We start from the raw sequence: 18,639 nt of genomic DNA, 5'->3' as shown, positions 1-18,639 counted from the left end.
GGGGTTGAAAAAGCTGTGATGCGAGCGGAAAACGAGATGGTGGCGAGGAGAAATCATAACTTTCTCGTCCAGTCGCTTAGTAAGCACAAGTGTTCGGAGCAGCGCTCGCTTCTCCCGCTGGGTCCGAACTTTACCCTTTCTGTTTATACGGAGATCACAGACTGAGAGGGTACTATACTTCTCCTGTCATCCAGGGAGACTCTCGGAATATAAAGTTGCCTCTAAGGAATTATTTGCGTCTCGAAACTAGCACTCACATCAAGTCTGAAGCTTTGAAGGCTGAACACCGCGCGCAGGCACCATTTTTCGCAAACCCTCATGCAAAGGTCCCGAGGCTGCCATGTTTACAGTGGCCGATATCGTTCCGAAACAGGCGCGTGTGTATTTGGTTTATGCCATGCCATGTCCAGCCTCACGATTGTACAGCCTCTTGCACGACCCCCCACCTTCACTCTCAGAGCTTGAGCACCCGGTACCCATCCGCCAAACGCTCCCCCTCTTCGCTCGGGGATCGCTCGCGAACATAATCGCGACCCGCGTTCGTTCGAGTGGACACGTCAATCTCTTCAAGCAACATCGACGTCGCTTGATGCACATCGGGCTGGACTCGCACATCCCTCGCTCTCCAGATAACCAGCTCATGCGAACACCCTCCAGGTCATCTGTGCGTGTCCCACTGACCATGATAATGCTACGATCGCCGAATTGCCCTGTGTGGCTTCCGAGTCTGAAGGTTTCATTGACCCATCGTCGTTGCTGGTGGATGGTCGTGAGAACAGTCACGGATCTTACCTGACGCTGTGGTCGCTGTTCAATATCAATATTCAATGTTCAGCGGAACTTCATCTCCCATCGCCGTGTCACAGTGTTCAAAAGCGGGCGCATCCACATCTATCGCAACTCGGCGCCGAGCATACACTCCGCCATCCCCGCCCCAGCCGTTACCGACATTTCGCGCTCCCGATTCATCCATCCGCCATCGCGTCCCTCACGGCGAGGCGCTATTCATCGCACTCGGCTACGCACGCGCGCAAACGGCTCGTTCCCCGCTATGGCGGAGATAAACCATATGCGCGCACCGAATCTGTACGACCCCCTCGGGGGCTTTCCCTCCCATTGACCCGCGCCCTCTCCGCCACCGATGAGCTCCCAAGACGAACAGGATGGATGAACGGCGTGCGTGTGCGGGAAGGAGAAGCGTCGGCGGATTTGTCATTCATGAGGATAGGGCTGATACGACGATCCACACCGATAACGATGTCCGCCCCTCGTACGAGATGGTAAGGTACCACGATCGCGGCCCCCTCTCTCCTCTCGACCACACAATCCCAGCCCTACCCCTCCCCACACCCTGGGCCCTCACAAGCACCCGACCTCTCTTCCCTCTCCTCCTCCTCCATCTCTCGCGCACATCACCATCATAATCACAGTGTGCGCCAACTCGCACACAGGCAGGTTCTCATCACGTCGCCATCCTCGTCCCGTCGTATATCCTGCTAGAAGTCGCCCAACCAACGCCCAGGCTATCCGCATCTGACCCGGCGCGCCGCACGTCCATTCACCTCTCGTAAATCCTCCAGACCTGCTCTGTCTGATCCAGGAGAGGTGATTCCGATGTGCGTGAGCGCCGGTGTGGGTGTGTACGGTGTGTGCGGCGAATACTAAACGGGTAATATGGTAAGAACATTCTGGCGTTGTGGGCGACTGATGTCGTTGATGCAGAAAGATACATTGGGTGCACGGCACCATGTTTTATGAGCAATAGTCTGCATATGGGCACTTTCTACTGTGTAAATCCAGAAGGTGGCGAACAACATGAATTAGTCATTCACAAGTATTTGCGGCTCCACAATTTCGCGAATGCTAACGGTGGCACATTTAATTTCAGCCGCATCTCTACAGAACCCTGGAAATTATTGCAACAGCCATGGTCCATGCACTACATGGTCCCCTCTAAGCTTACAGTTGCCCCTCAAACCGGCGTACGAAACTCGCGCACTGTCATATTCTCATCACAGCCACATTGTCATCCTCGTTCCGTCAAATGTTTGCTGTGCCCAACGAACGCCCAGGCTGTCCGCATCTGACCCGGCGCGCCGCACGTCCATCCACCTTTCGTGAATCCGCCAGATCTGCTCTGTCGGATGCAGGAGAGGTGATTCCGATGTGCGTGAGCGCCGGTGTGGGTGCATGCGGTGTGCGGTGGATATAAGATAGGTAATACGGTAAGAATATCCTGACTTTGTGTGCAACTGATGCGGTTGATGCGGAAAGGAATAATGGGTGCATGCTACTACATTTTCTGTGCAACAGTCTGCATATGGCCACCCTCTGCGACGGCAGGCGCAGAAGACCGCGAACAGTATGAAGTAGTCATCCACAGGTATTTGCGGTTCCAGAATTTCATGGATGCTGACGGTGGCACACATCGTTTTCGCCGCGTCTCTACAGTACACTGGATAATATTGCGACAACCATGGTCCATACGCTATGCGGTCCCTCCAAGCCGACACTTGCCAATCAAACCGATGCATCAAACTCCAGTGCCCCCAGCGCGTTCACCAATCCTTCTTCGGCGCTGCATCCGTCCCGCTCTTGTACGTCCTCACGGGCTCGTGGTACTCTTCCTTCGCATCGCCTTTGAACGCCTGGACGTCCTCACTGTCCATCATGCCAGCGACACGGTCAGCCTGCCACTTCTTGAATGCGAAGCCGGGGCCGGTGTGTGAGTAATCTTTGTCATTGGCCTGGTCCTTGTGATATTTGACCTGAGGAAAGTCCGAGTCTGCGGTAGCGGGGTCGAGGGAGAGCGAGACGAGGGCGTTGATAGTGGCAGATTTGATTCCCCCAGGGAAGACCCACGTCTGGCGTGTGCACAGGTGAAAATCGAAAAATAATGAAGGAGCCTGTTCCACGCACCTGCTCGTTCTTGAACTGGATAAGCAGCGGGTCGTTCGTGACAATCTGGTACCCTTCGTTCCTGCTCTCCCTAAACAGCTTCGGCAGCGCAAACCACTGGCCGGCCATCTTGAACCGATCATCCGCATACACGAACTGGTCATCGTACACGCAGTCGGGGGTATAGCGCATGACGCGCTCGCGCGTGGGCTGGCAGGAGTAGAGTGCGAGGATGTCGTCGAGCAGGCGCTGGCGTGCGGGCGGGAGCGGGAGCGACTTGGAGGGATCCGGGTGGTAGTCGTCCGAGGTGGAGGTCTGGCGGACCTCGAAGTGCTCGCCGGGGAGGGAGGAGTCGGTGGGGAGCTGCGCGCTGGAGGTGGCGGTGGTGGACATGGTGCGGAGGGATTTGGACGAGAGTAAGCGGAAGAGGGGGAGCATGCGGACGTGCGCGGGGGAAGGGGCGGGTTATATGCGCCAGAGGCGATGATGCAATGCCCACTTGGGTTGCCGTGGAGGACGCCGTCGGACGCAGATCCTATTGAGAAGCGTCGATGACAGGCGGGGTCCAATCAAAGCCGGCGGCGCACTGCAGAAGCGAACCTTACCGCCGTTCAGCGCTCAGCGATCGGCATTGATCGTACTTGGGTGTGACCGGGCGCAGAGCCGAGTGTGATCGAAACTGGCTGCACGCCGACTCTGGGTGGGACAACGGCAGCACCTTGACAGCTTGCGCAATTTTCTTGCGGACGAACGCGTCGTGTTGGACGATCACATTGAACAGCGCATGCCATTTGGACGGGTTCGAGCGAATATCGCGAGGTTTCACAATAGATATTTGCCGCTCGGTACCGTTGTGAAGGCCCTCTGTCATGGGTTTATGCCCTCCGAGCATGTGCTGAGAATCGCCTGAGGGTGCTTCGCAAGATCGTTTCTCAGTCAATTGAACCTAGAGATATGGTAGAATATAGTCACAGAAGTATATGTGCCAACGATCTAGATCTACCGCGACATTAGTCAAATCAGCGCATAGGCTACCTCTATCCTTAATCAACGACGCAACCCCGCGGGTACACACTTCACACCCTCACCGCTTCGCCCCCCTCCGCGCCAAACACATCCTTGATCTGTTCCGCATCCTTCCCCCAGTCCGGGCGCGGGATGCGAAACGCATCCCCCTGGCGCGCATACGTGATGTCGCCCATCTTGCCCACCGCGCGCAGCCGCGCGGGGTCAACGTACCCGCGCTCCGTGAGCACGTCCTTCCGCACGTGGATGTACTTCACGAGACCCAGGATGAGGGTGGTCGTGCATGCGCCTGTGTCGGGGTGGATGATGTCGTGCGCTTCGAAGAGCTATGCGGGTGAGCGAGTGAATAGGTTGCAGAGAGGGAAGAGAAGGAGGAGGGAACGTGCCTCGCACTCCATGCTGAACGCGCTCTCCTTCACACGCGGCGCGCGGACCAGAATCTACAATATAATCCTATTCAATCAGTATACAATCAGACGGTTGCGCCGCGTACGTACGCTCTTCTCCCTCGTAAGCCCGCTCAGCGGCCACTCGCTGACCTCACTTGGCGCATCGATCGCGCACGCGTTCGCGTGGTGCACGAACGCCTCGCTGATAATGTTCACCGTGAATCCCTTCGTCGCCTTGATGTTCGCCGCCGTGTCCTTCAGCCCACCCGCCGTATTCAGGCATGCGACGCTCACGAGCGGGGGGTTGCCCGTTACCTGCATGGGGTGTCATTATATGCATCCACAAAGATATCAGTGACGCGCACCATGTTGAACCAGCTACGGGCGAGGTGCGTCAGTGATGAGAGGGGATACGAGGATGGATGCAAAAGCGCGCTCACCTGAACGGTGCAAGATTCTCCACGCCGTCCGCCGAGACGCTCGACACGAACGCGATCGGGCGCGGGACGATTCCGCTAATCATCATCCTGTACTGCAAAGTTCAAACAGGCGGATCGTCAGCACATCATCCACCGCTCCCACTCCCACGCTAATCCTGCCACGCACCAGCTTCCTGTAAGCATTATCAATCAGCACTCATTCACGCCGGAGAAACAAGAACGGGGGTAGCTAGGCACTCACGTTGGATCTTCCTTGGCGGCATCGACAACGCGCCACCCTGCGCGCTCGCCTTCGACCCACGCGCGGCCCTCGGTGGTCGCATCCATGCTCTGCCCGTACGCCCACCCTGAGTTCGGCACCTCGGTCCACTTCAGCGGCGTGGGCTCATACGGTGGGAGGCCTTTCGCGTCAGCAGTGGACTTGGGCGGTGAGGAAGAGGAAGGCGAAGAAGAAGCAGAGAATCCCGTGCTGAAACGGGAGAAGAGCCAGTCTACAAGAGGGATGCGCATGTTTCTATGTCTCGGTGTCCGTGTGTATGTGCGAGCTCCGGATAGGGTGCACAGGTTCGAGTAGGAATGCCGGAGGTGCAGCTGGGAAGGCGGATGAGGAACCGAACGAGAGTTTATATGCGGGCACCTCCATGTGCGCAAGGACATGGTTTCAAGCCCAATTCCGAGGCCGACGCCCACCCGAGATGATAAATCTAATCGAGAAGATGAGTGAAACCCTCCTGCGGATTGCCAATTGCCCACCAATGTCGCTCCTTCAACGACACCACTGATCAATAACACCGTCAGCACTCCATAATCAGCTCACACGCTCGCCCGCCGCAACAGTGAAGCAGCCCGCATAAACCGTTCACGCGCCGCACTGGCTGCTCCCCTTAAACCAACTTCAGCCGCGTGTGTGATGAGCTTATGCCGTGCTGACGGAGGCATTCTCACATTTATCAGATAGCTGAGCGATGCGGTGTTGCTCGCAGTATGCGTGCGGAGAAGGCTGGTGAGGACAGGTTGCGATTACATACCTGCGGCGCGCGAGGTCGACTCTGACGGGGCAGGCGGCCGATGGCTTGCCCGCTCGATGAAAACGCACCGGAGCTAATGTGCAGAAGTGGTATATTTCGGTATTTTTTGTGCGCTCTTGCAGTCTCTCAGCAGGCAGATGAGATTTGGGTTGGAAGAGAAGGGGTGCGCGCAAGAGTCAGTCGTGGGCGCTTGGGATGTATGATGGCCACACGTGACCGTGTCGCGGAATGCACACGGCACGCGCGGTGGCGGCCGCGCTGATGGTAGCTGATGCAGAACACAAAGAGCCGGCTGCAAGCATTCAGGTGCGTGAATGTCTCATTCACGGTTGCATGTATATACGTGTCGGAGAACTGCTAATGGAGTAACAAAGGAGACCGTGTATGCAGAACAACCTACCGGTGGACTTTCAAGAATCAAAAGGTAGGGGATTCGTCGAACAACACCATGGGACAACGTGGCAGTCATATTAATCACTGCACGTCGATACGGTACTTTATTAGTGAATGGAATCTGCCTTGGAGTCTGCGTCTTAGATGGACGTATGGCGTCAAATGTTCAGTATAGCCGAACTGTGTCGACTAGATCATATTTTTCGTTACATTGGATCGTACATTCCAGCGACTGCATCTATACGAACTTTGCAAGTATACGCAGCGATTCCTTGTTGATCTGGTATCACGACGACAGCTCGCACGTCATCTTGTTGCCGTCATACGAACAGACTGTGTCGCAAAAGTCGTGGCGGCAATTCGTTTCCGGCTACGCAGCGAGCTTCGAGTTCAAGACAAACCACAGCAATTAGCACGCGTACTAGCTCAAACTCCTAACCAAGCCTTAAAAATATACAGAGTAGCGCACAAAGACAGCATACAGATACAGCAGGATTGAATCGATCGCACATGTATCGGGTATCAGGGCCCGTCAGAACCAACAGCTGTTTGAAAACAGTAGACTGTTCACCGCACTAGTCAACCTGCAGTGTGCGACACTTATTTAAACGACACAACGGGAGAAAGTTTGATCTGCAAGCTCTTCCTGACCCGAGGAGCATCCTTCCCGAAATATCTCTCGGTCATAAAGCTCCACTCTGCATTGGCTCCAATCCAGTCTTCCAGACCCTGCACATACACCTCTACCAGTGCATCAACTTCAGGACCCCAAGAAGGCAATTCTGCTTTGATCGCAAGGAAACGCTCGATAGTCTTGATCACCATATCTGCAGCATAGTCGATGGCAGCTTGTTGCTCCAGATCAAAGGCCTTCATTAGCACACACACGAGGTTGTGCGGCTGTGGATGGAGAATGAGCCAGTGTGTAAGGGACGAGAGCAGTAGCAACTCACATCTCCGAGTGAGCGTTCGCGATAATATGAGAAGATATCCTAAGACATGAACATGGTTAGACCGGTCGATATTCCAAGCCAGACAAGGTCGTCGAATCATAGGTCATAATAACCCATGAAGCGTCCTCGCTTATCGGGGGACAAAGAAGCGGAGCTACTCACATTACACCAGCTGATGCTGTCGTTGGTAATATCCATTAGACCTTGAATGAGAGGATGCTCATAGACCTCGTCAGGAAGGTCGATATGCGCAGTGTACCCAATGAGGACGAAGCCGGTCTTGCATCCACTAGTTCTGCGACGCAAGTGAATGTAGGCCGCTAGCTCCGGAACTCTCATCGCCGCTCGATCGGCAGCCTGCTGCGTGATGGCCTTGAAGTACAAGTCCATCGTGTCGACGAAGCGTTTCTTGGAATTAGGACCGATAGTCTCGAGCATCTTCATCCACCACCTTGCGAGGAAGCCGGACGTGAGTGATGGTCACAAAGCGATCCGAACTATACGCACGATTTGGTCACCCGAGCAGCGACAGTATCCGAGCGAAAGGTCTCCGGATAACGCAGAGTGTTCATCACGGCCTCCTCCAAACCCTTTGTTCCTTCCGTGTCGAATTCATCGCTCCAATCATCAAGATTGAAGAGGAAGCTCATAAAGTCCGTGCACGCTCTGAGCTCTTCAAACCCGCACTCTGAGTAGCACATGCCACACAGGAGACCGGAATTTAATCCAATGAACTTGGACCTCTGTTCCTTCTTGAGGTTCGACGACTCCAAAATAGAGGCATCTGAGTCAGCGGACACGAACCGGGTGTACGGGTTTAAGCGGATGGGGAAAGGGATCGACTTCATGAGGTCGGGTAGCCGGATAGTCTTCTCCTCGCGGTCAAACATTGTGAATGCTTGCAAAATGTGAAAGATGGAAGCGAGTGCAGAAAAATGAGTGATGGAAAACGGACTGCTGATAGTGAGCAAGAAATGGCATTGTTTATATACCCGAGCACTCGCCACGAAGATTCGTACGGACTAGATCCCAACCAGCGCGCACGCGGTAGTCCTGTCATTGTACCTTGCCAGAGGGCGCACAAGAGCCGTATCGCCTCGCGCCTTTCTGTGGAAGGGAAAGCGCATGATGTCAGGCAGAGAAGGTGGCAGCGGTTAGAAGCAACAATGGATGCATCAGAACAGCTTTGTCGGGATGTCCGGCTCTCAAACTGCGCCGCCATTCTCGCTTAGGATACTAATCATAAAAAATGTTAGAAGATAATGTCGCAGGTCAAGGATAGCCTGTTCGTACCCGGTTCTCCCACACCGTTTGAACCGTATCGTCGATGGTCGGGCGATAATGCTGCCTTGACTGGCACAGAGGAGATGAGTTACAAATCGATGTTGATCTTGTGGATCGAAGGTAAACTCTCTAGATCGATAAGGCATGTCCTTTGGAATCATCGATGAAATGTAGCGCTTCTGCTAACCAGTCTACGCTCATATCTCCGGTGACGTCGGAATGTTTCGATTGCCACGCTGCGCTTCACGAGTCTCGAGAATAGTGAGCTAGTGTGCCATGAGCACGTACAGCACTATACCTATGGTCATATGATTACCGTTGAAGGCATCCCAGCCATCCTAGTAGCAGACAATATGTCAAGCAGACCAATGTTGCCGTGACGTACAGTACGTTATGAAGCGACCTCACTACCAAAGTTTCTTAACCGATAAATATCTTCACTAATTCCAATTCTGCACGGACTCCAGCTCAGATGGTGGAAAACAATGTCAAGGCCGATTTCTCGTGCTTGACAAACTGTATGGGACACGTACAAAGCTGAGCAGTTCGCGCTAGCCGTTGATACTAGTGGCTCATGTAAGAGGCTCAACGAGCATCGATGCCATCTCAGTAAAAGAAAGGCTCACTATGTACCAGTGTACCATGGCTCAACCAAATGCAAAGTCATTGAGCGCATATAACGAGCTGCTCGGCACTCCCGGTGTTATTTTGTAGACCATGGCCATGAGCTGGAAATCGCAACAGGTTCCGAAGAATAACTACATGGCCAATCGACGATGCATTTTGGTGTGCTTCCAGACCACTTGGATCAGAGTCTTCGACGCACCGTTGCGCTGGTGTCTAACTCTGCCCTGCGCGCCTACTTTGCCTCATGCACGCCTCCAGAAAAGATGACGGTTTCATAAATGAATGGATCATTCTAACCACACAACATCACGATGGGAGGAAGCCGCGCGAGCAAGCGACTTGATAAGAGCAAGGAAGGAAGAGCCTAGTGCACTGCATAACACTGCATGCACGGAGTCAATGATTGGGCGTTTGACAATATCACGGCACGTGAACGTGTCGCGCCGAGCACATGCGTTGGTGGCGCGGATGATTGCAGCCGCCGATCCTTATAAGAGAGGGAACAAAGCGCTCATGTGTACGAGATGCGGCTCAAGTCCTGATATATGATATTTTAAATTCAGAAGCTCGAGGATAATAATGCCACGTATGTTGACCGACCAGAAAACACCAGACAGCCAGCTAACAGGCTGAATTCAAACGACATTGTATTTACTATTCTGAGAGAAACGCCGGCGCTCTCCGAATTGTCCGGAGGGGAACATCGCCGGAGACTACTTCATGTGGTCAAACAAGCTTATCTATTGATTCCTTTTTGCGACAGCTTGAATGCATTGCAGACAGAATGGCGCAACAGATCACAGAGCGAATTGAATACAAGATGAGCGGAGATAACTAGCCTCATGTAAGGTCTGATAGGAATCCGAGTGCGTGGTGTCCTTTGACAGCATAACATGATGGTCTCACGGTTAGGTGGCGTGCCATGTCCAAGGACCATGGAAGGCTGCAACGCGGAACATTAAATTTCAACCATATACATATCTTCGACATCATAAAGTGATTGCTCGATGAGACCATACTTTGACAAATATATATGCCACTAATCACATCGCTGCCAATTATGGCGTGCATCATTATCGCTGTACTTCGTGGCCTGTTCCTCTGTGACCTGAAAAAATGCGACAAACCACAGACGTAAACCCCTTCGTCGCCTTGATGTTCGCCACCTTGTCCTTGAGCCCGCCCGCCGTGTTCAGGCATGTGACGCTCACGAGCCGGGGTGTGCCCGTCACCTGCATGCGGTGTCACTATATCACTTCCCAAAAGTATGAATGCACGTACCACGTTGAACCAGCTACAGGCGATGTACGTCAGTTATGATCGATGAGGGGAGACGAGGGTAGAGAGAAAAGCGCGCTCGCCTGAACGGTGAGAGGTTCTCCACGCCGTCCGCCGACACGCTCGACACCAATGCGATCGGGCACGGGACGCTCCCGCTGATCATCATCCGGTACTGCAGACGCGCGGATCATCAGCACACATCATTCATTGCTTCCACTCCTACTCTATCCTGCTACGCTCCAGCTTGCTATAAACACCATCAGCACCAGCATTCATTCGCGCTGGAGAAGAATGAGGAGGGGTACTTCACGTTGGATCTTCCTTGGCGGCATCCACGACGCGCCACCCTGCGCGCTCGCCTTTGGCCCACGTGTGCCCCTTGGGCGTCGAGTACATGCTCTGCCCGTGCGCCCACCTTGGGTTCTGCCCCTCGGTTCACTTCAGCGGCGTGCGCTCATACGGCGGAAGGCCTTTCGCGTTGGCAGTGGACTTGGGCGGTGAGAAAGAGTAGGGCGGAGAAGAAGAGCAGAAACGCGTGCTGAAACGGGAGAAGAGCGAGTCTACAAGAGTAATTCGCATTTTTTAATGTCTCGGTGTCCGCGTGTGTGCGAGCTCTGGATAAGGTGCATAGGTTCGAGTAGAATTCCGGAGATGCAGCTGGAAAGGCGGATGAGGGACAGAACGAGAGTTTATGTGTGGTTATCTCCACGCGCGCGAGGACATGGCTTCAAGCCCAAGTGCAAGGCCGACGCCCATTCTAGATGATAAACTAACCGCGAGGATGAGTGAATCCCTCCTGCGGATTGCCAATCACCCGCCAATGTCGTTCCTTCAACGCACCACTGATCAATGAAATTGTCAACACTCCATGATCCGCTCGCACGCACGCCCGCCATAGCAGTGAAGCAGCCTGCGTAAACCGTTCATGCGGCGCACTGGCTGCTCCCCTTAAACCAACTTCAGCCGCGTGTGTGATGAGCTTATGCCGCGCTGACGGAGGCCTTCTCACATTTATCAGATAGCTGAGCGGTGCAGTGTTGCTCGCAGTATGCGTGCGGAGAAGGCTGGTGAGGACAGGTTGCGATTACATACCTGCGGCGCCCGAGGTCGACTCTGACGGGGCAGGCGGCCGATGGCTTGCCCGCTCGATGAAAACGCACCGGAGCTAATGTGCAGAACTGATATATTTCTGTGTATTTTTTGTGCGCTCTTGCAGTCTGAGCAGGCAGATGAGATTTGGGTTGGAAGAGAAGGGGTGCGCGCAAGAGTCAGTCGTGGGCGCTTGGGATGTATGATGGCCACACGTGACCGTGTCGCGGAATGCACACGGCACGCGCGGTGGCGGCCGCGCTGATGGTAGCTGATGCAGAACACAACTTGAGCCGGCTGCAAGCATTCAGGTGCGTGACTGTCTCTTCACTGCTCCATGTATATATGTGCCGAAGAACCGCTAAAGGAGTAGCAAGAGAGAATGCATATCCAGAGTAACAACCCAACAATGGACCTTCAAAAAGTAGGGGATCCTCGAGCGACACAGCAGGACAACGACCTAGCAATGGGCTTTCAAAAGGTGGGAGATTTGTCTAGCGACGCCACAAGACAATCATAATCATCATATTCACCCGACTACAACTCAATATGACGCTTTCTAGTGAATGCAGCCTGCCTTAGTATCTGCACTTCCGAAGAAGGACGTGCGATGACAAAATTCAGTACAACTGAACACCGTCGACGAGGACGCTGATCGTTAAACTTGGCCATGAACCGTCGAACATCCCAATGGCTGGATACTTACGCGCCTGGCAAATATACCTTCTTGATCTGGTACAGTACGTGTATCCTTCAGACCCTTCTGTAACGAATTAACGACTCCTCAGCTGGACTGGGGTGTACATTGTACAGCGCGTCGCCAAAAGGGCTGCTACCGATGGGAAGGATTCTTATTCTCGACAAGTCTGAGCGCAAACCTGAAGATACCTCGTACGTTACCTTGCTGCCATCATACGAGCAGAATATGTCGCAAACGTTGTGGCGGCCGTTCCATTCCGGAGGGGAAGCAAGCCCCGAGCTCAAGACGAATCACAGCATTAGCACAGATAATATTACTAGCTCAAAATTCGTCGACAAGCGTTAAAACTATACAGAATAGCGCAAAAAGGCAGCATATAGACATTCCAGTATTGAATCGACCGCGCATCTATCGGGTATCAGGAGCCATCAGAACCAACAACCGTTTGTGAACAATAGACTGTTCATCGTACCAATGTGCGGTGTATGACACCTACTTCAACGACACAACAGGCGGGAGTTTGACCTGCAAGCTCTTCCTGACCCGAGAAGCGTTCTTTCCGAAATATCTCTCGGTCATAAAACTCCACTCTGCATTGGCTATAATCCAGTCTCCCAGACCCTGCACATACACCTCCACCTGTGCATCAACTTCAGGACCCCAAGAAGGCAATATTGCTTTGATCTCAAGGAAGCGCTCGATAGTCTTGGTCACCATATCTGCAGCATAGTCGATGGCAGCTTGTTGCTCCAGATCAAAGGCCTTCATTAGCACACACACGATGTTGTGCGGCTGTGAATGGAGAATGAAACAGTATAAGGGATGAGAGCAGTAGCGACTCACATCTCCGAGCGAGCATTCGCGACTATATGAGAAGATATCCTAAGACGCGAGCATAGTTAGATCAACTGATAGTACACGCCAGACAGGATCGTTGAATCATAGATCCTAATAACCCACAAAGTGTCCTCGCTTATCGGCGGACAAAAGCGTGATTACTCACATTAACCCAGCTGATGCTGTCGTTGGTAATATCCATTAGACCTTGAATGAGAGGATGCTCGTAGACCTCGTCAGGAAGGTCGATGTGGGCAGCATACTCAATGAGGACGAAGAACATCTCGCATCCACTGGTTTTGCGACGCAAGTGAATGTAGGCCGCTAGCTCCGGAACCCTCATCGATGCACGATCGGTAACCTGTTGCGTGATGGCCTTGAAGTACAGGTGCATAGCGTCGATGAAGCGTTTCTTGGAATTAGGGCTGATAGTCTCGAGAAACTTTATCCACCATCTTGCGAGAAAGCCGGATGTCAGTAACGATCACAAAGCGATCCGAACTATACGCACGATTTGGTCACCCGAGCAGCAACAGTATCCGAGCGAAAGGTCTCCGGATAATGCAGAGTGTTCATCACAACCTCCGCCAAACCCTTTGTTCCTTCCGAGTCGGATCCTTCGCCCCAATCATCAATATTGAAAAGGAAGCCCATAAAATCCGTGCACGCTCTGAGCTCTTCAAACCCGCACTCTGAGTAGGCCATCCCACATAGGAGACCGGCATTCAAGCCAGTGAACTTGAATCTCTCTTCTTCCGTGAGGTTCGACGACTCCAAAATAAAGGCATCGGAGTCGGCGGACACGAATCGGGTGTACGGGTTTAGGCGGATGGGGAAAGGGATCGACTTTATGAGATCGGGCAGCTGGATAGTCTTCTCCTCACAGTCAAACATTGTGTATACTTGCTGGTGTGTAAAAGAAGGAAATGAGTATAGAAAATGGGTAATGCAGGACGCACTGCGGATAGTGAGCAAGCAATGACAATGTTTATATACCCGAGCACTCGCCGCGAAGATTCGCACCCTAGATTCCACGAACCGAGCACGCGGTAGTCCTATCATTGTACCTTGAGAGAGGATGTACAAGAGCCGTATCGCCTTGCTCTTTTCTGAAGAAGGGAAAGCGCATGATGTCAGGCACAGATGGTGGTAGAGGTTAGAAGCAATAATGGAGGCGTCGGAACAGCTTTGTCGGGATGTCCGGCTCCCAGACTGCGCCAGCATTCTCACTTAGAATGCTAATTACGAAGAATGTTAGAGAATAACGTCGCAGGTCAAGGATAGCCTGTTCGTACCCTGGCTCTCCCACACCACTTAAACCGTATCATCGATGGTCGAGCGACAATTCGCCCTTGACTGGCGCAGCGGAGATGCATTCCAAATCGATGTTGACCTTATACGTCGGTGGTAGACTCACCAGATCAACAAGACATGTCCTCGTGTATCATCGATGAAAGGTAGCGCTTCTGATAACTGCTCTACGCTCATACTATCTCCGGTGACGCAGAAATATTTCGATTGCCGTGCTGCGCTTCATGAGTGTCGAGAAAAGTGAGCCAGTCTGCCATGAGCACGTACAGTGTTATATCTATGATCAGATGATCACCGTTCATGGCATCCGAATCATCCTGGTAGCAGACAATATGTCAGGCAGCTAATATTACCGTGATGTACGTTATAAAGTGACCTTACTACCGGGTTTCTTAAACAGATGGATATCTTCACCAATTCCAGCTATGCATGGACTCCAGGTCAGACAGTGGAAATAAAATGGCAAGGCCGATTTCTAGTGCATGACAAAATGGAGGGACCACACAAAGCTGTCTAGTTTGCGCTAGCCGGCGGGACTAGTGGTTCATGTAAGAGGCTAAACTAGCACAGATGCCATCTTCGTGAAAGAACGGTTCACTACGTACCATGGCTCAACCAATCGCAAAGTCGTTGAGTGCATATAACAAGCTGTTCAACATTTCTGGTTTCATCTTTGCAGACCATGGCCATGGGCTGGAAATCGCAACAGTTTCGGAGGACTAACTACGTGGTCAGTTTAGGATGCAGTTTTTTTGTGCTGCCAGAACTATTGATTCAGAATTTTCGTCGTACAATTGAGCTAGTGCTCGACGGGCTCAGCACTCTCTCCTGCCAGCGCGGCGTCCAACTCTGCCCTGCGCACCCACCCTGCAGAGCGCACGCGTCCGGCGAAGATGATAATGTTGTCAGCGAAGGCATGCTTCTCACTGCACGGCATCAGGATGGGAGGAAGCCACGCGAGCAAGTGACTTGGTGAGAGCAAGGAAGGAACGAGTACACTGTACGCACGGAATCAAGCTGGTTGGGCGTTTGACAATATCACAACACGTGATCGTGTCCCGCGAGCACACGCGCTGGTGGCGCGGATGATGAGATTGCAGCCGATCCTTAATAAGAGAGGGAACAAAGCGCTCATGTGTCAGGCTCCTCCACAGCCTTACTTCGGGAGTTTGGGGGGCCTTAATACCAGTGATGTATGGGTCAAGGTTTGACCCCTTGAACTTGACTGGGGTCAAGAGGTCAAGCCTGACCTGCACATGATCCACTATTTATCACAATTAGCAATAATGGCCTTAAATGGTGGAGCACGAAGCATTCTCGCAATGAACTGATGTTTGGTTGAATTTGTATACTAATATGTATGATTCTGACGTTCCTGGTGAATTTGGGATAATCATGAACGACATTGCATTTCACACGTTAAGGATGTCGTGACAGCTGCACGTTGGTAAACCAATTTTTCACTGCGTTGAGGTTGAGAATATTCAGCATACCATGCAAATGGTGGCAATACTTCAGATCCCGACATTCTTGCAACTGAGCTATACGCTGCCCACAATATGCCATTATTGGAACATACAAAACTAATTCGTGGCTGTTTCGAACTGAAATCCATCTTCTGGAAATGCAAGTATCATGAAACCTTTCATAACGTCTGTTCCGATTCTTGCGGAGACGTACGGTGAGCCGTATCGACTACCAAGATCCAGATGAAGTTCTTGCCGAAGGGCTCTAACATAGCGCTGTATGCGCTATAGCGCATGTGGCAAATACGCTCAATCATATACCGTCTACTATAGCTGACACTGATCGCTTCAGAATCAGCACAAGGCAATCGAAAGATCATCTATGCCGTATGCGTTACAAAGCCTAATTTGTGCCGACTACAGGCATAAGCTGCACCTGTAAGCCCTTCCTGATCACCGGAGCATCCTTGCCGAAGTATCTTTCGGTCATGAAGCTCCACTCTGCACGTCCCCTCATCCAGTCTTGCAGACCCTGGATGTACGTCTTAACCTGTGCGTCGATCTCAGGTCCCCACGACGGAAGCTTCGCTCTGATGGTGAGGAAGCGTTCGACTGCCTTGTTGCACATGTCACCAACATGCTCAATGGCCGCCTGTTTCCCCATCTCATGCGTGTACATCATGATGGCGACGAGATTGTGCGGCTGGACATTGTTTATTGACTTGAACAGTGGATAGCGAAGGCATGACTCACATCTTTGCGAGACTGTTCACGATTGTACGAGAAGAGATCCTACAATAGGAGAACAGTTAGTTTATTGCATCATGAGTATACAAGGAAAAAAAGGAGAAATCCCTCGCATAGAAGGCATATAGGTTTGTGACACGTCAACACGCTTGACGACTCGAGGACCGCTTCAAAGCAAACAGCCTAAATCGCAAGGAGCATGATGAGCGCAGCCACGTAACCGGAAGAACACCAAGCTAGAGAAAACAATGGCGACGGACGTTACTCCAGCTGATGTTATCGTTTGCCGCCGCCATCATGTCTTGGAAGACGGGATCCTCAAAGACCTCGTTGGGGAGGTCGATGTTGGCGGCATACTCGATCAACGTGAATGCGGACTTGCATCCGCTGGTCTCACGGCGTAAGGCGATATATGCATCGAGATCCGGGATAACCGACAAATCACGGTCGGTAGCTTGCTGGGCAAGAGCCCGGAGGAATGACTCCATTCCGTCAATGGAGCATTCCTTGCAGTTGGGACCGTTCGTCTTGAGCATCCTCGTCCATTACCTGGCGAAAGACCATGTCAGCGCTGCCAATGAAAACAAGAAAGTGATATGTACGATCTGGTGATCCGAGCGGTGACGGTGTCCGAATGGAAGTTTTCTGGATAGCGCATCGTGTTCATCACGGCCTCCTGTAAACCCTCCATCTCCGTCGCGTCGAACTCGTCGGTCCAGTCATCCAGGTTGAATACAAAGTTCAGGAAATCCGTGGAGACTCTGAGCTCTGTGTAACCGCACTCTGCAAACACATTCCGGCCAGTAGCCCAATGTTCAAGCCGGCGAACATGGTCCGCTGCTTCTCGGTGAAGTTGGCAGACGCCGTTATAAAAGCGTCCGAGTCGGCGGAAGTGTATCGAGTGTACGGGCTCAAACGTATGGGAAAGGGCACCAGCTTCATGATATCAAGAAACGCGATGGTTTGCTCGACGTGAGGCATTGTAGTCGCTCGGTGAAGTCACGGATAGAAATGCAAGTCGAGGAGAGGCAGTAATCGACTGAAGCACTGGTAAAATAGAGCTCAGCTTTTATAGTTCGCAATCCATGCATCCTCACACATTGCAGACCTTATTCATTGGGACCACATGCTTTAGGCCCTCACCGTTTTGCATACAATATCATATGACTAGGAAGCGTCATCATAGTATTCACACCGCGCCTCGAGTTAAGCGGAGGAATGACAGCACTGAGAAAAAGCACGTCGGTCAAGTCTTGTTGAGATCTCTTGCTCAACCGCCAAGCTTAAGGAACACGCTCACCATGCGAGATAGTCTGTTTCAATGCCCAATATCAGCTTAGCATACCCCTGAACCCCCCGCCGAACTTGTAATGGCGCACCTAGGTGTGAGCGATACTGCGCCGCCTTACCCAATTTTCAGCACCGACCATTCGTCCTATGCGTAATCGCGCGCTCCCCTGACAAATTTCATATAGGATTTACAAGAGAAGCATACTCGTGTTAGGTTCGACACGGACACGCACTTGTAACGATCGAAGACCTATACGTCAATGAATGCACAAGAGGCTGCCAAAAACCAGGTAAGGCACACGAATAAATGGTACGATTGCTGGGCTTACTGAATGTCACGGAGCGCAGATTGGTGAAATGCCACTCTGTGACCAAAGTCATCCTCGGGCTGCAATAATGCTAGGAATAGGAACTGCGAACGGCATGATGGGAACGGGTGAGACTTGTTGCAAAGGGCGGGAGTCTGATTAGTGGTGAAACTCCATGATGAAACATTTTTCTAGAGTCTTGAAAATACACGCCATGCCATTCAATTGAGCTTTGCAGGACCGAGTGCTATGGAATTACATGAGAAACGCACCTGATATCATATTAACATGAGCCGCCGGGAGTCACGATGGCATTCTTCGTCTTAGCATCTCAAGCTCAAACACTAGTGGCATTGTCGGCGGTCATAGACGACGCGCCCATCAGAAAGGTTCAGATACAACTCATGACGCTTTTAGCCGCTTGTCGTCACCAAAAAGTCAGCAAGTCCCTGGGAGAAGTCCTCGGGACCTCCTTGTTTTGGATCTTTCTCCGAGTTGGGAGCTTCTTGCCGTGCACTGATTGACTCGTCAAGCTAATACCAGCAAGAATAGGTTAAAGAGGAGTTCTCCAG

At 52.2% G+C, this 18,639-nt stretch overlaps 7 protein-coding genes across 7 annotated transcripts; 1 reads left to right on the top strand and 6 right to left on the bottom strand.

The window, feature by feature from the left end:
* Positions 1-2,558: 2,558 nt before the first annotated feature.
* On the bottom strand, positions 2,559-3,322 carry LAESUDRAFT_703048 (uncharacterized protein; the record flags this gene model as incomplete). Its single annotated transcript, XM_040906511.1, has 2 exons — positions 2,920-3,322; positions 2,559-2,864 (listed from the first exon to the last, which is right to left on the bottom strand). The coding sequence occupies exons 1-2, from the start codon at positions 3,289-3,291 to the stop codon at positions 2,559-2,561; spliced, it is 678 nt and encodes a 225-aa protein (XP_040762480.1). The 5' UTR covers positions 3,292-3,322.
* A 562-nt stretch (positions 3,323-3,884) lies between these two features.
* LAESUDRAFT_727615 (uncharacterized protein) lies at positions 3,885-5,085 on the bottom strand. The gene is made up of 7 exons (XM_040909255.1): positions 4,995-5,085; positions 4,920-4,926; positions 4,754-4,845; positions 4,679-4,691; positions 4,422-4,628; positions 4,311-4,364; positions 3,885-4,250 (listed from the first exon to the last, which is right to left on the bottom strand). The coding sequence occupies exons 1-7, from the start codon at positions 5,078-5,080 to the stop codon at positions 3,975-3,977; spliced, it is 735 nt and encodes a 244-aa protein (XP_040762479.1). The 5' UTR covers positions 5,081-5,085; the 3' UTR covers positions 3,885-3,974.
* Positions 5,086-6,774: 1,689 nt separating this feature from the next.
* Positions 6,775-8,017, bottom strand: LAESUDRAFT_760772 (terpenoid synthase; the record flags this gene model as incomplete). Its single annotated transcript, XM_040912799.1, has 4 exons — positions 6,775-7,074; positions 7,128-7,166; positions 7,290-7,578; positions 7,635-8,017. 4 exons carry the CDS (start codon positions 8,015-8,017, stop codon positions 6,775-6,777), a joined length of 1,011 nt encoding a protein of 336 aa, XP_040762478.1.
* Positions 8,018-10,055: 2,038 nt separating this feature from the next.
* LAESUDRAFT_813877 (uncharacterized protein) lies at positions 10,056-10,715 on the bottom strand (the record flags this gene model as incomplete). Its single annotated transcript, XM_040914536.1, has 5 exons — positions 10,056-10,270; positions 10,320-10,332; positions 10,374-10,491; positions 10,556-10,566; positions 10,630-10,715. 5 exons carry the CDS (start codon positions 10,713-10,715, stop codon positions 10,112-10,114), a joined length of 387 nt encoding a protein of 128 aa, XP_040762477.1. The 3' UTR covers positions 10,056-10,111.
* A 975-nt stretch (positions 10,716-11,690) lies between these two features.
* Positions 11,691-12,725, top strand: LAESUDRAFT_727609 (uncharacterized protein). The gene is made up of 5 exons (XM_040909254.1): positions 11,691-11,719; positions 11,776-11,889; positions 11,972-12,148; positions 12,197-12,516; positions 12,581-12,725. The coding sequence occupies exons 3-4, from the start codon at positions 12,079-12,081 to the stop codon at positions 12,451-12,453; spliced, it is 327 nt and encodes a 108-aa protein (XP_040762476.1). The 5' UTR covers positions 11,691-11,719; positions 11,776-11,889; positions 11,972-12,078; the 3' UTR covers positions 12,454-12,516; positions 12,581-12,725.
* Positions 12,412-14,058, bottom strand: LAESUDRAFT_682207 (terpenoid synthase). Its single transcript, XM_040905781.1, has 6 exons — positions 13,969-14,058; positions 13,457-13,903; positions 13,112-13,400; positions 12,952-12,990; positions 12,581-12,900; positions 12,412-12,516 (listed from the first exon to the last, which is right to left on the bottom strand). The coding sequence occupies exons 2-5, from the start codon at positions 13,837-13,839 to the stop codon at positions 12,601-12,603; spliced, it is 1,011 nt and encodes a 336-aa protein (XP_040762475.1). The 5' UTR covers positions 13,840-13,903; positions 13,969-14,058; the 3' UTR covers positions 12,412-12,516; positions 12,581-12,600.
* A 2,067-nt stretch (positions 14,059-16,125) lies between these two features.
* On the bottom strand, positions 16,126-17,450 carry LAESUDRAFT_760769 (terpenoid synthase; the record flags this gene model as incomplete). The annotated part of the gene is made up of 5 exons (XM_040912798.1): positions 16,126-16,425; positions 16,476-16,514; positions 16,730-17,006; positions 17,072-17,230; positions 17,299-17,450. 5 exons carry the CDS (start codon positions 17,448-17,450, stop codon positions 16,126-16,128), a joined length of 927 nt encoding a protein of 308 aa, XP_040762474.1.
* Positions 17,451-18,639: the final 1,189 nt, after the last annotated feature.

The sequence above is a fragment of the Laetiporus sulphureus genome (genome assembly GCF_001632365.1).
Source record: "Laetiporus sulphureus 93-53 unplaced genomic scaffold LAESUscaffold_30, whole genome shotgun sequence".
In the NCBI taxonomy this organism is placed as follows: domain Eukaryota; kingdom Fungi; phylum Basidiomycota; class Agaricomycetes; order Polyporales; family Laetiporaceae; genus Laetiporus; species Laetiporus sulphureus.
Note: the sequence above shows the minus strand (reverse complement) of the source record. Positions and strands in the feature narration are given on the sequence as shown.

Coding starts and splice junctions, on each gene's coding strand:
- LAESUDRAFT_727615 (XM_040909255.1), bottom strand. CDS start 5,080: ATGGATGCGACCACCGAGGGCCGCGCGTGGGTCGAAGGCGAGCGCGCA. Junction 4,365..4,421: donor GGCTTACGAGGGAGAAGAGC/GTACGTACGCGG, acceptor ATTATATTGTAG/ATTCTGGTCCGCGCGCCGCG. Junction 4,251..4,310: donor CGTTCAGCATGGAGTGCGAG/GCACGTTCCCTC, acceptor TCACCCGCATAG/CTCTTCGAAGCGCACGACAT.
- LAESUDRAFT_727609 (XM_040909254.1), top strand. CDS start 12,079: ATGAACCGTCGAACATCCCAATGGCTGGATACTTACGCGCCTGGCAAA. Junction 12,149..12,196: donor TACCTTCTTGATCTGGTACA/GTACGTGTATCC, acceptor ACGACTCCTCAG/CTGGACTGGGGTGTACATTG.
- LAESUDRAFT_682207 (XM_040905781.1), bottom strand. CDS start 13,839: ATGTTTGACTGTGAGGAGAAGACTATCCAGCTGCCCGATCTCATAAAG. Junction 13,401..13,456: donor GCTGCTCGGGTGACCAAATC/GTGCGTATAGTT, acceptor CTTTCTCGCAAG/ATGGTGGATAAAGTTTCTCG. Junction 12,991..13,111: donor ACAGCATCAGCTGGGTTAAT/GTGAGTAATCAC, acceptor CTCGCGTCTTAG/GATATCTTCTCATATAGTCG.